The 18775-nt window shown below is 48.6% G+C and overlaps 1 protein-coding gene across 12 annotated transcripts in view; it reads right to left on the bottom strand.

The window, feature by feature from the left end:
* LOC110528752 (arf-GAP with GTPase, ANK repeat and PH domain-containing protein 1) overlaps positions 1 to 18775 on the bottom strand; it is a 286828-nt gene that overhangs the window by 206353 nt on the left and 61700 nt on the right. For 6 of the 12 annotated variants that reach the window (XM_090207606.1, XM_090207604.1, XM_090207602.1 and 3 more), the window contains exon 1: positions 18143 to 18775. This exon is cut by the window's right edge and continues 1597 nt beyond it. The exons of the other annotated variants lie outside the window; for them this stretch is intronic. In XM_090207606.1, the coding sequence (XP_090063732.1) occupies positions 18143 to 18775 (633 nt within the window). The remainder of the gene's footprint in view (positions 1 to 18142) is intronic. 12 annotated transcript variants of the gene reach the window in all.

Consider the following 18775-nt stretch of genomic DNA (forward strand, 5'->3'; position numbering starts at 1 on the left):
AACCAGCTACATCATTACCATCAGTGTCCTCCCTATAACCCCTCAGTAACCAGCTACATCATTAGCTCAGTAACCAGCTAGGCCTAAATCATAAGCTGCATCAGTGAGAAGGCCCAAGTGCACTTCTCTGCCAGTAAGAACAGCCTTTTCTACCATACTTTATATCTGGTTTGGAGCAGCTTGGCGTTGCACAAGACCCAACAAGACAACACCACCACATGCAGGGCTCCCTGAGGAGAGCAGAGAGCAGCAGCTGTCCTGGACCTGCCGTGGAAGATACCGGAGGTCAGAGAGACAATAGGCAAAGAGCCATGACACTAGTCCGTGCCAATGTCTGTTATGCCCATCACGGTCACCGTGACGGGCACAGAGAGTCACAGAGAGCATCTGAAACGACTTACTGTACTGGCTAAGCCACTTGACACAGAGTCAGTCGTACTGAGAGTAAGTGCTGAGAGAGATGTTCAACTTTAAGCATGATATTGTGCATGTGTGTCTGCGTGCGCTTATACGCGACCAATTTTTTTTATTTTTTTTATTTTACCTTTATTTAACCAGGCAAGTCAGTTAAGAACAAATTCTTATTTTCAATGACGGCCTGGGAACAGTGGGTTAACTGCCTGTTCAGGGGCAGAACGACAGATTTGTACCTTGTCAGCTCGGGGGTTTGAACTCACAACCTTCCGGTTACTAGTCCAACGCTCTAACCACTAGGCTACCCTGCCGCCCCAAATGAAGACCATTTGTGCAAATGTAATCTATACACATGAAAGCATCCCTTCCAACTCCACTACTGAGCCCCATGTAGGTCATACTCTAAACCAGCAGGTTGAGATGGGAGACAGAGAAGGTTGAGATGTCTCCTTCTGCCAGAGACGGACAGAGAAGAGAGAGGCTCTTGTCTCAGGGGCTTTAGTGAACAGATGCAGACGGCTGTACGGGAAAGAAGAGGAGAGCCATCCATCCCCTCCTATCAGCTTTCCAGGCACTCGGAGCGTTCCAAATCGCTCCTGGCACACCCAGGCTGCCTCCTACGCTTCATTATCAGAGTTCCCACTGGAATATGGGACATGATAACAGCAGCTCCCCTTCCCCCCTCCCCAATCACACTTTCCACTCTCCTGATACCTCGATATGAGACAGAGAGGACTATCCAGATCCACAAAGCAACACAGACGAGTAGAGAAACAACACAGTGTTTTATCAGGATGTCTGGAGGAGTAGAGAAACAACACAGTGTTTTATCAGGATGTCTGGAGGAGTAGAGAAACAACACAGTGTTTTATCAGGATGTCTGGAGGAGTAGAGAAACAAAACAGTGTTTTATCAGGATGTCTGGAGGAGTAGAGAAACAACACAGTGTTTTATCAGGATGTCTGGAGGAGTAGAGAAACAACAGTGTTTTATCAGGATGTCTGGAGGAGTAGAGAAACAGTGTTTTATCAGGATGTCTGGAAGAGTAGAGAAACAACACAGTGTTTTATCAGGATGTCTGGAAGAGTAGAGAAACAACACAGTGTTTTATCAGGATGTCTGGAAGAGTAGAGAAACAACACAGTGTTTTATCTGAATATCTGGAGGAGTAGAGAAACAACACAGTGTTTTATCAGGATGTCTGGAGGAGTAGAGAAACAACACAGTGTTTTATCTGGATGTCTGGAGGAGTAGAGAAACAAAACAGTGTTTTATCAGGATGTCTGGAGGAGTAGAGAAACAACACAGTGTTTTATCAGGATGTCTGGAGGAGTAGAGAAACAACAGTGTTTTATCAGGATGTCTGGAGGAGTAGAGAAACAGTGTTTTATCTGGATGCCTGGAGGAGTAGAGAAACAACACAGTGTTTTATCAGGATGTCTGGAGGAGTAAAGAAACAACACAGTGTTTTATCAGGATGTCTGGAGGAGTAGAGAAACAACACAGTGTTTTATCAGGATGTCAGGAGGAGTAGAGAAACAACACAGTGTTTTATCAGGATGTCTGGAGGAGTAGAGAAACAACACAGTGTTTTATCAGGATGCCTGGAGGAGTAGAGAAACAACACAGTGTTTTATCAGGATGCCTGGAGGAGTAGAGAAACAACACAGTGTTTTATCTGGATGCCTGGAGGAGTAGAGAAACAACACAGTGTTTTATCAGGATGCCTGGAGGAGTAGAGAAACAACACAGTGTTTTATCAGGATGTCTGGAGGAGTAGAGAAACAACACAGTGTTTTATCAGGATGTCTGGAGGAGTAGAGAAACAACACAGTGTTTTATCTGGATCTGGAGGAGTAGAGAAACAACACAGTGTTTTATCTGGATCTGGAGGAGTAGAGAAACAACAGTGTTTTATCTGGATCTGGAGGAGTAGAGAAACAACACAGTGTTTTATATGGATGTCTGGAGGAGTAGAGAAAGAACACAGTTTTTTATCTAGATCTGGAGGAGTAGAGCAAATAGAGGATTGGCCTATTAACAGAGAATGCCTCCAATAATGTAGATGGTATACAACCAATGCCACACACACACACCTCTGGAGAGTAGAAGGAAAAAAACACACATTGAAAACTCCATTTGGCTACAAGCTCCAGAGTGAGTAGGTAATGTTATGCAAAGTAGAAACTGAACACAGATCAGTTATCTCTGGCTCCAGTATGCCCTGTTCCAATCTAAACCAGGGTAGAGGGTTATAGCCATCCTCTACCACTGCTCCCTGTTCCAATCTAAACCAGGGTAGAGGGTTATAGCGAGGTCACAGCCATCCTCTACCACTGCTCCCTGTTCCAATCTAAACCAGGTGTCCTATAGAATACAGTACATAAACATACCATCCTCTCTCTCTGGAGAGGTGTGTCCTATAGAATACAGTACATAAACATACCATCCTCTCTCTCTCTGGAGAGGTGTGTCCTATAGAATACAGTACATAAACATACCACCCTCTCTGGAGAGGTGTGTCCTATAGAATACAGTACATAAACATACCATCCTCTCTGGAGAGGTGTGTCCTATAGAATACAGTACATAAACATACCATCCTCTCTGGAGAGATGTGTTCTATAGAATACAGTACATAAACATACCATCCTCTCTCTCTGGAGAGGTGTGTTCTATAGAATACAGTACATAAAAATACCACCCTCTCTGGAGAGGTGTGTTCTATAGAATACAGTACATAAACATACCATCCTCTCTCTCTGGAGAGGTGTGTCCTATAGAATACAGTACATAAACATACCACCCTCTCTCTCTCTGGAGAGGTGTGTTCTATAGAATACAGTACATAAACATACCATCCTCTCTCTCTCTGGAGAGGTGTGTCCTATAGAATACAGTACATAAACATACCACCCTCTCTGGAGAGGTGTGTCCTATAGAATACAGTACATAAACATACCATCCTCTCTGGAGAGGTGTGTTCTATAGAATACAGTACATAAACATACCATCCTCTCTCTCTCTGGAGAGGTGTGTTCTATAGAATACAGTACATAAACATACCATCCTCTCTGGAGAGGTGTGTTCTATAGAATACAGTACATAAACATACCATCCTCTCTCTCTCTGGAGAGTTGTGTTCTATAGAATACAGTACATAAACATACCATCCTCTCTCTCTCTGGAGAGGTGTGTCCTATAGAATACAGTACATAAACATACCATCCTCTCTCTCTCTGGAGAGGTGTGTCCTATAGAATACAGTACATAAACATACCATCCTCTCTCTCTCTGGAGAGGTGTGTCCTATAGAATACAGTACATAAACATACCACCCTCTCTCTCTCTCTGGAGAGGTGTGTTCTATAGAATACAGTACATAAATAGATTCTCCCTATGCCCCTCCCTCCCCCCTGCTCAACAGACACCATCATCTCTCTCTCTGGTCCCCCTGCTGATGAGCATCTGCCAATCCCGAGCATGCACTCTCTAGCGCTAATCTGCTGGAACACACACACACACACACACACACTGACCTCAATATCAGCCTTTTAAATCAGTGAAGCGTGACACACACATTCATGAATGCTGATGCCAATACACACTTGGCAGTGGGCGCTGTTGCTTTGATCCCCATCCTAAAAAAAACTAATCATTATACTAGCTATTCTGATCCCCCTGTCTGTACACACACACACACACACGACAAGCTCACTTTCAGGTTTCCCAGCGTAGTGTGTAAACACAGGGGGTTAGTCTAGCGATTAGATGAGTCCATTTAATCAGTGGGTTAAGCCTGGTGGTCCTTCACAACCAGTGAGCCATAGCCGGCTAGAGCAGACAGATTTAGAACGTATTGCAACCTATAGGGGTCTTTCTCCTTCGCTGCAGCACTCCTGTGTGTGTGTGTGTGTGTGTGTGTGTGTGTGTGTGTTAGGGGAGACAATGAGCCTAGGGGACAGTGGAGGTGATGAAGGCTGAAACAACAGAGAGGATTATCACTATAGTTCACTAAATATTACTGTAACGTTAGAACTCTGAATGGTTCCCAATGGGACTGACCCAACTAGCTCTCAGGGGGGAAGAGGAAGAGAGAAGACAGGGGGGAAGAGAGAGGAGGAGAGAGGAGAGAGGAGGAGAGAGGAGGAGAAGAGGAGAGGGGAGGAGAAGAGGAGAGGGGAGGAGAAGAGGAGAGGGGAGGAGAAGAGGAGAGGGGAGGAGAAGAGGAGAGGAGAAGAGGAGAGGGGAGGAGAAGAGGAGAGGGGAGGAGAAGAGGAGAAGAGAGGATGAGAAAGGAGGAGGAGAGGAGAAGAGGAGAGGGGAGGAGGAGAGGAGAGGGGGAGGAGGAGAGGAGGAGGAGAGGGGAGAAGGAGAGAGGGGAGGATAAGAGGAGAGAGGAGGAGAAGGAGAGATGAAGGAGAGAGGGGTCTCTGAAATGTGGATTAAGTTAACATTTCCACCCTACACACCAACATGTGGTCAGTTATGAGTTATCAAATCTCAAATGGTTTAAGGTCAGCGTAATAGGATAGGATTTGGATAAGCTGATCCTAGAACTGTGCCAATGTGATCCTAACTTGTAACCGGAGCCTGAAATGCTGACAGTCTACTCTGTATTCAGAGAGTCAGTTGGAACAATGCAGCAGGGATGCTACACTCCCAACATCTGGACAAGGCTGTTGCAATAGAACCACAGCTATGGCAGCAAACAAGACCTTTCCACTGTCATTAGAGGACTTTGTTCTTTAGATGATCCAGCTGAATGCTGAAATGAAGGACAGGGTTCTCTAAAGTACTGTGTGTGTTGTACAGAGGGAAGGAGAGGGCTACTGATGTAAGGGCATTACTGGAGGGGGACGTGGTAACGCTGGGCTGTCTCTGACTGCTGGCTAGCACTCCTCCCTCCCTCTGCAGGGTTAGAGCCTGCTGGCTAGCTAGCACTCCTCCCTCTCTCTGCAGGGTTAGAGCCTGCTGGCTAGCTAGCACTCCTCCCTCCCTCTGCAGGGTTAGAGCCTGCTGGTTAGCTAGCACTCCTCCCTCTCTCTACAGGGTTAGAGCCTGCTGGCTAGCTAGCACTCCTCCCTCTCTCTGCAGGGTTAGAGCCTGCTGGCTAGCTAGCACTCCTCCCTCCCTCTGCAGGGTTAGAACCTGCTGGCTGGCTAGCACTCCTCCCTCCCTCTGCAGGGTTAGAGCCTGCTGGCTAGCTAGCACTCCTCCCTCTCTCTGCAGGGTTAGAGCCTGCTGGCTAGCTAGCACTCCTCCCCCTCTCTGCAGGGTTAGAGCCTGCTGGCTAGCTAGCACTCCTCCCTCCCTCTGCAGGGTTAGAGCCTGCTGGCTAGCTAGCACTCCTCCCTCTCTCTGCAGAGTTAGATTAGAGCCTGCTGGCTAGCTAGCACTCATCCCCCTCTCTGCAGGGTTAGATTAGAGCCAGACCTTTGCTGGAAGTTAGAAGGGAGAGCAACACACACACAGACAATGTATATGCGCATGAACGCACACACACAACACGTGACCCACACACACCACAGGAGGTTGGTGGCACATTAATTGTGGAGGAAGGGCTCGAGGTAATGGCTGGAGCCATTATTATGAGCCATCCTCCCCTCAGCAGCCTCCACTGACACACACACGACCCGTGACAGACAGGACACACACACGACACGTGACACAGCATCCCTCTCTCCAGGCCCCTGGCAACATGACTACAGAGAGGAGAGGGGGGAAAGGAGGAGAGAGGAGAGAAGGAAAGAAGGAGAGAGGAGAAAGGAGGAGAGGGGGGAAAGGAGGAGAGAGGAGAGGGGGGGAAAGGAGGAGAGAGGAAAGGGGGAAAAGGAGGAGAGAGGAGAGGGGGAAAAGGAGGAGAGTGGAGAGGGGGAAAAGGAGGAGAGTGGAAAGGGGGAAAAGGAGGAGAGTGGAGAGGGGGAAAAGGAGGAGAGTGGAGATGGGGAAAAGGAGGAGAGTGGAGAGGGGGAAAAGGAGGAGAGTGGAGAGGGGGAAAAGGAGGAGAGTGGAGAGGGGGAAAAGGAAGAGAGTGGAGAGGGGGAAAAGGAGGAGAGTGGAGAGGGGGAAAAGGAGGAGAGTGGAGAGGGGGAAAAGGAGGAGAGTGGAGAGGGGGAAAAGGAGGAGAGTGGAGAGGGGGAAAAGGAGGAGAGTGGAGAGGGGGAAAAGGAGGAGAGTGGAGAGGGGGAAAAGGAGGAGAGTGGAGAGGGGGAAAGGAGGAGAGTGGAGAGGGGGAAAAGGAGGAGAGTGGAGAGGGGGAAAAGGAGGAGAGTGGAGAGGGGGAAAAGGAGGAGAGTGGAGAGGGGGAAAAGGAGGAGAGTGGAGAGGGGGAAAAGGAGGAGAGTGGAGAGGGGGAAAAGGAGGAGAGTGGAGAGGGGGAAAGGGAGGAGAGAGGAGTGGGGGAAAGGGAGGAGAGAGGAGTGGGGGAAAGGGAGGAGAGAGGAGTGGGGGAAAGGGAAGAGAGAGGAGTGGGGGAAATGGAGGAGAGAGGAGTGGGGGAAAGGGAGGAGAGATGAGAGGGGGAAAGGGAGGAGAGAGGAGAGGTGGAAAGGAAGAAAGAGGAGAGGGGGAAAGGAAGAGAGAGGAGTGGGGGAAAGGGAGGAGAGAGGAGTGGGGGAAAGGAGGAGAGAGGAGTGGGGGAAAGGGAGGAGAGGGGGAAAGGAGGAGAGAGGAGTGGGGGAAAGGTGAGGAGAGAGGAGTGGGGGAAAGGAGAGAGGAGTGGGGGGAAGAAGGAGAGAGGAGTGGGGGAAAGAAGGAGAGAGGAGTGGGGGAAAGGAGGAGAGAGGAGGAAAGGGAGGAGAGAGGAGAAGTTGAAAGGAGGAGAGAGGAGTGGGGGAAAAGAGGAGAGGAGGAGAGAGGAGTGGGGGAAAGGAGGAGAGAGGGAAAAGGAGGAGAGAGGAGAAGGGGAAAGGAGGAGAGAGGAGTGGGGGAAAGGAGGAGAGAGGAGTGGGGGAAAGGATGAGAGGAGACAGGGCAGTTGTACGCTGGCTGTGAAGGCTCGACCTCCCAACAATGCCTCCCCCTAACACACACACACCGCCCCATGCATGCTCTTTAACCCCATGATGAGATGACCCCTGTGAAGACGACCACAGGGCGACAGTGTCCAGCTAATAAGCACAGAGGGCTGTGTGTGTGTCCTACTCAAACAAACAACACAATGCAGGGACAGCTTAGAAGGTCTAGGGCAAGACCACACACACACAACATTTGGCCAAGAGCAAGAGAACAAAGAATCCAAGGCCATCAAAAACCAGTCTCTCCTCTCCTGAATCAAGATCTGGAAAGGTGCTGTTAAGTCACAGAGAAGGCTGCCAGGTGTTACAGTAGGACTATGTTATGTTCCCTGACTGTGCTGCTGCTACACTGGCTGCTGCTGCTGCTACACTGGCTGCTGCTGCTGCTACACTGGCTGCTGCTACACTGGCTGCTGCTACACTGGCTGCTGCTGCTGCTACACTGGCTGCTGCTGCTACACTGGCTGCTGCTGCTACACTGGCTGCTGCTGCTACACTGGCTGCTGCTGCTGCTGCTACACTGGCTGCTGCTGCTGCTACACTGGCTGCTGCTGCTGCTACACTGGCTGCTGCTGCTGCTACACTGGCTGCTGCTGCTGCTGCTACACTGGCTGCTGCTGCTGCTACACTGGCTGCTGCTGCTGCTACACTGGCTGCTGCTGCTGCTACACTGGCTGCTGCTGCTGCTACACTGGCTGCTGCTGCTACACTGGCTGCTGCTGCAACTACACTGGCTGCTACTGCAACTACACTGGCTGCTACTGCACCTACACTGGCTGCTACTGCTACTACACTGGCAGCTGCTGCTACTACACTGGCTGCTACTACACTGGCAGCTGCTGCTACTACACTGGCTGCTACTACACTGGCAGCTGCTGCTACTACACTGGCTGCTACTACACTGGCAGCTGCTGCTACTACACTGGCTGCTACTACACTGGCAGCTGCTGCTACTACACTGGCTGCTACTACACTGGCAGCTGCTGCTACTACACTGGCTGCTACTACACTGGCAGCTGCTGCTACTACACTGGCTGCTACTACACTGGCAGCTGCTGCTACTACACTGGCAGCTGCTGCTACTACACTGGCTGCTACTACACTGGCAGCTGCTGCTACTACACTGGCAGCTGCTGCTACTACACTGGCAGCTGCTGCTACTACACTGGCTGCTACTACACTGGCAGCTGCTGCTACTACACTGGCTGCTACTACACTGGCAGCTGCTGCTACTACACTGGCTGCTACTACACTGGCAGCTGCTGCTACTACACTGGCAGCTGCTGCTACTACACTGGCAGCTGCTGCTCCCCCACTGTCACTGCTATGGTTAGTTATCTGTAGGAGCTGGTGATTTCTCCAGTCCTGACTCCATGTCTCTACACAGCCAGAACAGGCCACAGTGGACTCATTACTGCACAGAGACAGAGGGAGGAATAGAGAGAGAGACAGCAGATACAGAGAAACACACATGGGCATGGAGGGAGGAAGAGAGAGAGAGACAGCAGATACAGAGAAACAGACACGGGTATGCACGCACACACACGGTGTATGCCCTTTCTGGTCACAGCAACTTTTTAAATAAGAAAGAACAGAGTACAGAAGAGAAGTGAGGTCAAGGTGGAGAACATATACACTGACATCACAATAGAGACCTGGGCTGACTGACATCACAATAGAAACCTGGACTGACTTATACACTGACCTGGAATGACTGACATCACAATAGAGACCTGGACTGACTGATACACTGACCTGGACTGACTGACATCACAACAGAGACCTGGACTGACTGACATCACAACAGAGACCTGGACTGACTGACATCACAATAGAGACCTGGACTGACTTATACCCTGACCTGGACTGACTGACATCACAATAGAGACCTGGACTGACTTATACACTGACCTGGACTGACTGACATCACAACCGAGACCTGGACTGGCTGACATCACAACAGAGACCTGGACTGACTGATACACTGACCTGGACTGACTGACATCACAACAGAGACCTGGACTGACTGACATCACAACAAAGACATGGACTGACTGACATCACAACAAAGACGTGGACTGACTGAGATCACAACAAAGACCTGGACTGACTGACATCACAACAAAGACCTGGACTGACTGACATCACAACAAAGACCTGGACTAACTGAGATCACAACAAAGACCTGGACTGACTGACATCACAACAAAGACCTGGACTGACTGACATCACAACAAAGACCTGGACCGACTGACATCACAACAAAGACCTGGACTGACTGACATCACAATAAAGACCTGGACTGACTGACATCACAATAAAGACCTGGACTGACAGACAGACAGATGTCAGTCCTATGTAGACAATTAGAACATAAAGATAATGGACTGTCCTGTTTAACTTTCATCTCTGATCATTTGTCAAATAGGGAGAGAGGAACACACAATACTGACATATATAGGCCTAGACTCAGGGATACAGTCAGTCTATCAGACACAGACACAATACTGACATATATAGGCCTAGACTCAGGGATACAGTCAGTCTATCAGACACAGACACAATACTGACACATATAGGCCTAGACTCAGGGATACAGTCAGTCTATCAGACACAGACTCAATACTGACATATATAGGCCTAGACTCAGGGATACAGTCAGTCTATCAGACACAGACACAATACTGACACATATAGGCCTAGACTCAGGGATACAGTCAGTCTATCAGACACAGACACAATACTGACACAAATAGGCCTAGACTCAGGGATAGAGTCAGTCTATCAGACACAGACACAATACTGACATATATAGGCCTAGACTCAGGGATACAGTCAGTCTATCAGACACAGACACAATACTGACATATATAGGCCTAGACTCAGGGATACAGTCAGTCTATCAGACACAGACACAATACTGACATATTTAGGCCGAGACTCAGGGATACAGTCAGTCTATCAGACACGGACACAATACTGACACATATAGGCCTAGACTCAGGGATACAGTCAGTCTATCAAACACACACACCAACAGACAGACAGACACACACTAACAGACAGACACACACACTAACAGACACACTCCCTCTGCTAAGGATAAACTTGGTCTTATTGTGTCTTCTAGGCATGCTGTCCTCCCAAGAACAAAAGAGAGCCAGACCAAACTAATGGAGAACCTCCCATGGACAGAAGAGAGCCAGGCCAAACTACTGGAGAACCTCCCGGAGACCGAAGAGAGCCAGGCCAAACTAATGGAGAACCTCCCGGAGACAGACGAGAGCCAGACCAAACTAATGGAGAACCTCCCGGAGACAGACGAGAGCCAGACCAAACTAATGGAGAACCTGCCTGGAACAGAAGAGAGCCAGACCAAACTAGTGGAGAACCTCCCTGGAACAGAAAAGAGCCAGGCCAAACTAGTGGAGAACCTCCCCAGAACAGAAGAGAGCCAGGCCAAACTAGTGGAGAACCTCCCCAGTACAGAAGAGAGCCAGGCCAAACTAGTGGAGAACCTCCCCAGAACAGAAGAGAGCCAGACCAAACTAGTGGAGAACCTCCCCAGAACAGAAGAGAGCCAGACCAAACTAGTGGAGAACCTCCCCAGAACAGAAGAGAGCCAGACCAAACTAGTAGAGAACCTCCCCAGAACAGAAGAGAGCCAGACCAAACTAGTGGAGAAAACAGCTGCAGGAATCTAGTAGAACCAACACTAATCAACATCAATCCCTCTTGGCCACAGTCCTAACTGGATATTACTCCTATTATACCCATTGTGGGAGTGGGTCTCAGATAACACCACTGCAGTAGTCACTGTGTGTGTGTGTGTGTGTGTGTGTGTGTGAGAGAAGAGAAAGAGAGAAAAAGAAGAGGGTGCTCAGGAGAGAGAGATCAAAGGAGCTGTAACTACAAGACCTGCTTCATCTCAGCCAGTTAACAGGCACTGAGCTGCAAGTCAAATGAGCCCCTCTGATGTGTGTGTGTGTGTGTAACAAAATAGATGAGTGAGTAATATGTGACCTAGTAACATATCAGAGTGAAGCTCAGAGAGTGACTGAGTAAATTACTGTTTATCTGCTCCTCTGTGAGAGTGAGTAGGAGAGAGGAACGACTCTCTGTGAGAGTGAGTAGGAGAGAGGAACGACTCCTCTTTGAGAGTGAGTAGGAGAGAGGAACGACTCCTCTGTGAGAGTGAGTAGGAGAGAGGAACGACTCCTCTTTGAGAGTGAGTAGGAGAGAGGAACGACTCCTCTTTGAGAGTGAGTAGGAGAGAGGAACGACTCCTCTGGGTATATATATATTTTTTTTTTAACACTCACCAGGCTGCCTTTTGACACATGTCCTTCACATCACTTCTGCATGGCTGTGGATGTAGGTCATACACCCCTAACACACACATTCCCTCCCTCTATAACCTGCCTTCCATATACACCCACTCATACCTGACACCATTAACCAGTTAGAGGGATGTGGGGCTGGGAGTTGGGTTAGGGTGTGGGTGGGGCCTGAGGGAGGTGGGGCTGAGTGTTGGGTTAGGGTGTGGGTGGGGCCAGAGGGAGGTGGGGCTGAGTGTCGGGTTAGGGTGTGGGTGGGGCCAGAGGGAGGTGGGGCTGAGTGTCGGGTTAGGGTGTGGGTGGGGCCAGAGGGAGGTGGGGCTGAGTGTTGGGTTAGGGTGTGGGTGGGGCCAGAGGGAGGTGGGGCTGGGAGTTGGGTTAGGGTGTGGATGGGGCCAGAGGGAGGTGGGGCTGGGTGTTGGGTTAGGCCAGAGGGAGGTGGGGCTGGGTTAGGGTGTGGGTGGGGCCAGAGGGAGGTGGGGCTGGGAGTTGGGTTAGGGTGTGGGTGGGGCCAGAGGGAGGTGGGGCTGGGAGTTGGGTTAGGGTGTGGATGGGGCCAGAGGGAGGTGGGGTTAGGAGTTGGGTTAAGGTGTGGCCAGAGGGAGGTGGGGCTGGGTTAGGGTGTGGGTGGGGCCAGAGGGAGGTGGGGCTGGGAGTTGGGTTAGGGTGTGGGTGGGGCCAGAGGGAGGTGGGGCTGGGAGTTGGGTTAGAGTGTGGGTGGGGCCAGAGGGAGGTGGGGCTGAGTGTTGGGTTAGGGTGTGGGTGGGGCCAGAGGGAGGTGGGGCTGGGTTAGGGTGTGGGTGGGGCCAGAGGGAGGTGGGGCTGGGAGTTGGGTTAAGGGGGGGCCAGAGGGAGATGGGTGGGGCCAGAGGGAGATTTAATGGACTTTGATGACACCGTCCCTGATACGGCTAGGGGGGCATCCACATTGCCGGAATTCCTGAGACCCCCTTGAAGAGGGAACTGGCCAATAACAATACAGGGAGTCAAGAGCCTGATGTTTTTAGGGTTCTGCAGTCAGCCATCCAGCCAGCCAGTCAGGGGAGGGCCTCTGGTCATACAGACACAGAGAGGGCCTCTGGTCATACAGACACAGAGAGGGCCTCTGGTCATACAGACACAGGAAGACTAAAGTGAGTCGCCAGCTCTAAATGGAACAACACACTTCCTCTTTCATATCACACTTTCCACAAGTGGAAGAGGATGCAGAGGTGTGTGTGTGGAGTGTGTGAGGGAGAGATAAATCAAGCAGATGAATCAGTCGGTAGCTATGGATTAAAACATCCTTCTCTTCATGTTTGTGCCACCTGCACATTTTCCCTCACAGATGTATGTTGATAGACTGAAGAACTGCCAGCCTTCCTACAAGCCACAGACACCTCAGACAACAGCAGTAGACTATATGAACCACAGACAACAGCAGTAGACTATATGAACCTCAGACAACAGCAGTAGACTATATGAACCTCAGACAACAGCAGTAGACTATAAGAACCACAGACAACAGCAGTAGACTATAAGAACCACAGACAACAGTGGTAGACTATATGAACCTCAGACAACAGCAGTAGACTATAAGAACCACAGACAACAGCAGTAGACTATAAGAACCACAGACAACAGCAGTAGACTATATGAACCTCAGACAACAGCAGTAGACTATATGAACCTCAGACAACAGCAGTAGACTATAAGAACCACAGACAACAGCAGTAGACTATAAGAACCACAGACAACAGCAGTAGACTATATGAACCTCAGACAACAGCAGTAGACTATAAGAACCACAGACAACAGCAGTAGACTATAAGAACCACAGACAACAGCAGTAGACTATATGAACCTCAGACAACAGCAGTAGACTATAAGAACCACAGACAACAGCAGTAGACTATAAGAACCACAGACAACAGCAGTAGACTATATGAACCTCAGACAACAGCAGTAGACTATATGAACCTCAGACAACAGCAGTAGACTATAAGAACCACAGACAACAGCAGTAGACTATAAGAACCACAGACAACAGCAGTAGACTATAAGAACCACAGACAACAGTAGCGGCCTATAAGAACCACAGACAACAGCAGCGGCCTATAAGAACCACAGACAACAGCAGTAGACTATAAGAACCACAGACAACAGCAGTAGACTATATGAACCTCAGACAACAGCAGTAGACTATATGAACCACAGACAACAGCAGTAGACTATAAGAACCACAGACAACAGCAGTAGACTATATGAACCTCAGACAACAGCAGTAGACTATATGAACCACAGACAACAGCAGTAGACTATAAGAACCACAGACAACAGCAGTAGACTACAAGAACCACAGACAACAGCAGCGGCCTATAAGAACCACAGACAACAGCAGTAGACTATAAGAACCTCAGACAACAGCAGTAGACTATAAGAACCTCAGACAACAGCAGTAGACTATAAGAACCACAGACAACAGCAGTAGACTATAAGAACCTCAGACAACAGCAGTAGACTATATGAACCACAGACAACAGCAGTAGACTATAAGAACCACAGACAACAGCAGTAGACTATAAGAACCACAGACAACAGCAGTAGACTATAAGAACCACAGACAACAGCAGTAGACTATATGAACCACAGACAACAGCAGTAGACTATAAGAACCACAGACAACAGCAGTAGACTATAAGAACCACAGACAACAGCAGTAGACTATAAGAACCACAGACAACAGCAGTAGACTATATGAACCTCAGACAACAGCAGTAGACTATATGAACCACAGACAACAGCAGTAGACTATATGAACCTCAGACAACAGCAGTAGACTATATGAACCTCAGACAACAGCAGTAGACTATAAGAACCACAGACAACAGCAGTAGACTATAAGAACCACAGACAACAGCAGTAGACTATAAGAACCACAGACAACAGCAGTAGACTATATGAACCTCAGACAACAGCAGTAGACTATATGAACCACAGACAACAGCAGTAGACTATATGAACCACAGACAACAGCAGTAGACTATATGAACCTCAGACAACAGCAGTAGACTATAAGAACCACAGACAACAGCAGTAGACTATATGAACCACAGACAACAGCAGTAGACTATATGAACCTCAGACAACAGCAGTAGACTATAAGAACCACAGACAACAGCAGTAGACTATAAGAACCACAGACAACAGCAGTAGACTATAAGAACCACAGACAACAGCAGTAGACTATATGAACCTCAGACAACAGCAGTAGACTATATGAACCACAGACAACAGCAGTAGACTATATGAACCTCAGACAACAGCAGTAGACTATATGAACCACAGACAACAGCAGTAGACTATAAGAACCACAGACAACAGCAGTAGACTATATGAACCTCAGACAACAGCAGTAGACTATATGAACCTCAGACAACAGCAGTAGACTATAAGAACCACAGACAACAGCAGTAGACTATATGAACCACAGACAACAGCAGTAGACTATATGAACCTCAGACAACAGCAGTAGACTATATGAACCACAGACAACAGCGGTAGACTATATGAACCTCAGACAACAGCAGTAGGCTATATGAACCTCAGACAACAGCAGTAGACTATAAGAACCTCAGACAACAGCAGTAGACTATATGAACCACAGACAACAGCAGTAGACTATATGAACCTCAGACAACAGCAGTAGACTATATGAACCACAGACAACAGTGGTAGACTATATGAACCTCAGACAACAGCAGTAGACTATATGAACCTCAGACAACAGCAGTAGACTATAAGAACCTCAGACAACAGCAGTAGACTATATGAACCTCAGACAACAGCAGTAGACTATATGAACCACAGACAACAGCAGTAGACTATAAGAACCACAGACAACAGCAGTAGACTATATGAACCTCAGACAACAGCAGTAGACTATAAGAACCACAGACAACAGCAGTAGACTATATGAACCTCAGACAACAGCAGTAGACTATATGAACCTCAGACAACAGCAGTAGACTATAAGAACCACAGACAACAGCAGTAGACTATATGAACCACAGACAACAGCAGTAGACTATATGAACCTCAGACAACAGCGGTAGACTATATGAACCACAGACAACAGTGGTAGACTATATGAACCTCAGACAACAGCAGTAGGCTATATGAACCTCAGACAACAGCAGTAGACTATAAGAACCTCAGACAACAGCAGTAGACTATATGAACCACAGACAACAGCAGTAGACTATATGAACCTCAGACAACAGCAGTAGACTATAAGAACCACAGACAACAGCAGTAGACTATATAAACCTCAGACAACAGCAGTAGACTATAAGAACCTCAGACAACAGCAGTAGACTATATGAACCACAGACAACAGCAGTAGACTATAAGAACCACAGACAACAGCAGTAGACTATAAGAACCACAGACAACAGCAGTAGACTATATGAACCACAGACAACAGCAGTAGACTATATGAACCTCAGACAACAGCAGTAGACTATATGAACCTCAGACAACAGCAGTAGACTATATGAACCACAGACAACAGCAGTAGACTATAAGAACCTCAGACAACAGCAGTAGACTATAAGAACCACAGACAACAGCAGTAGACTATATGAACCTCAGACAACAGCAGTAGACTATAAGAACCACAGACAACAGCAGTAGACTATATGAACCACAGACAACAGCAGTAGACTATATGAACCTCAGACAACAGCAGTAGACTATAAGAACCACAGACAACAGCAGTAGACTATAAGAACCACAGACAACAGCAGTAGACTATAAGAACCTCAGACAACAGCAGTAGACTATATGAACCACAGACAACAGCAGTAGACTATATGAACCTCAGACAACAGCAGTAGACTATAAGAACCACAGACAACAGCAGTAGACTATAAGAACCACAGACAACAGCAGTAGACTATAAGAACCACAGACAACAGCAGTAGACTATAAGAACCTCAGACAACAGCAGTAGACTATAAGAACCACAGACAACAGCAGTAGACTATATGAACCACAGACAACAGCAGTAGACTATAAGAACCTCAGACAACAGCAGTAGACTATATGAACCTCAGACAACAGCAGTAGACTATATGAACCTCAGACAACAGCAGTAGACTATATGAACCTCAGACAACAGCAGTAGACTATAAGAACCTCAGACAACAGCAGTAGACTATATGAACCTCAGACAACAGCAGTAGACTATAAGAACCACAGACAACAGCAGTAGACTATATGAACCTCAGACAACAGCAGTAGACTATATGAACCTCAGACAACAGCAGTAGACTATATGAACCTCAGACAACAGCAGTAGACTATATGAACCTCAGACAACAGCAGTAGACTATAAGAACCTCAGACAACAGCAGTAGACTATAAGAACCACAGACAACAGCAGTAGACTATATGAACCTCAGACAACAGCAGTAGACTATATGAACCTCAGACAACAGCAGTAGACTATATGAACCACAGACAACAGCAGTAGACTATATGAACCACAGACAACAGCAGTAGACTATATGAACCTCAGACAACAGCAGTAGACTATATGAACCTCAGACAACAGCAGTAGACTATAAGAACCACAGACAACAGCAGTAGACTATATGAACCTCAGACAACAGCAGTAGACTATAAGAACCACAGACAACAGCAGTAGACTATAAGAACCACAGACAACAGCAGTAGACTATATGAACCTCAGACAACAGCAGTAGACTATATGAACCTCAGACAACAGCAGTAGACTATAATGAAAGATCAACGCCAGCAGCAGGCATCAGAGAGACAGGAGAAACATCACCCTCCTGTCCTAAACAAATAATGGTCTTCTACCGTCAAACAGAGATCCTGGCCCTTCACCCCTCAGCTCTACAGACAGCAGAGATATCCTGGCCCTTCACCCCTCAGCTCTACAAACAGCAGAGAGATATCCTGGCCCTTCACCCCTCAGCTCTACAAACAGCAGAGAGATATCCTGGTCCTTCACCCCTCAGCTCTACAGACAGCAGAGAGATATCCTGGCCCTTCACCCCTCAGCTCTACAAACAGCAGAGAGATATCCTGGCCCTTCACCCCTCAGCTCTACAAACAGCAGAGAGATATCCTGGCCCTTCGCCCCTAAGCTCTACAAACAGCAGAGAGATATCCTGGCCCTTCACCCCTCAGCTCTACAGACAGCAGAGAGATATCCTGGCCCTTCACCCCTCAGCTCTACAAACAGCAGAGAGACGGAGAGATGTAGAGGGAGGCAGAGAGAGGGGAGAGGCGCAGGCCAAAAACAATCCGTGGACCCTGTAGCTTCAACTGGTGTGTGTGTGTGTAAAGAAAAGCATCCTTTACCCTCTGACGACAGGCCTCCTCCTCCGTTAACACTCTCTGTGCTGGACTGGGAGTAGGCCATGGGGCCGCTCCTCTTCCCCTTCCTGAGGGAGCGGTTAGTGCTGGGGCTGCCCACCGGAGTGGAGGTAGACACCATCCCTCCATCCTTCCTGGAGAATATACCGCTGAAGAACCTGACCAGCCGCCGGTCCGAGCCACTGGAGCGGCAGCCGGTGCCTCTCAGAAACCCCTCCTTCTCTGACACACTCTTCATGGAAAGAGTGATCAGATCGCTGTTGTCCAATGTGCGGTTTTTGCCTCTCGCTCGTTCCCAGCGGCTCAGCTCCGTCATTGAGTCAGTCTTGTTAAGGACAGCCCCGACTTCTAACGTGTTTCGTTTAGGAGGTCCCGTCTCATCGTAAGCCGGGTTCTGGAGGACTGTGGACTGGGGGGTCTGGTTGTCGTCCCCGGCTGTTCCTTCCCCGCGGCCGACACACCCAGAGCTGCTGTGGTGCTGGTCTTTGGAGAGGGCCCGGATGCTGCTGTGGTGCTGGTCTTTGGAGAGGGTCCGGATGCTGCTGTGGTGCTGGTCTTTGGAGAGGGCCCGGATGCTGCTGTGGTGCTGGTCTTTGGAGAGGGCCCGGATGCGGAGCA

This window comes from Oncorhynchus mykiss, chromosome 18, assembly GCF_057628025.1.
Source record: "Oncorhynchus mykiss isolate SJ-2025 chromosome 18, ASM5762802v1, whole genome shotgun sequence".
NCBI classification, from domain to species: domain Eukaryota; kingdom Metazoa; phylum Chordata; class Actinopteri; order Salmoniformes; family Salmonidae; genus Oncorhynchus; species Oncorhynchus mykiss.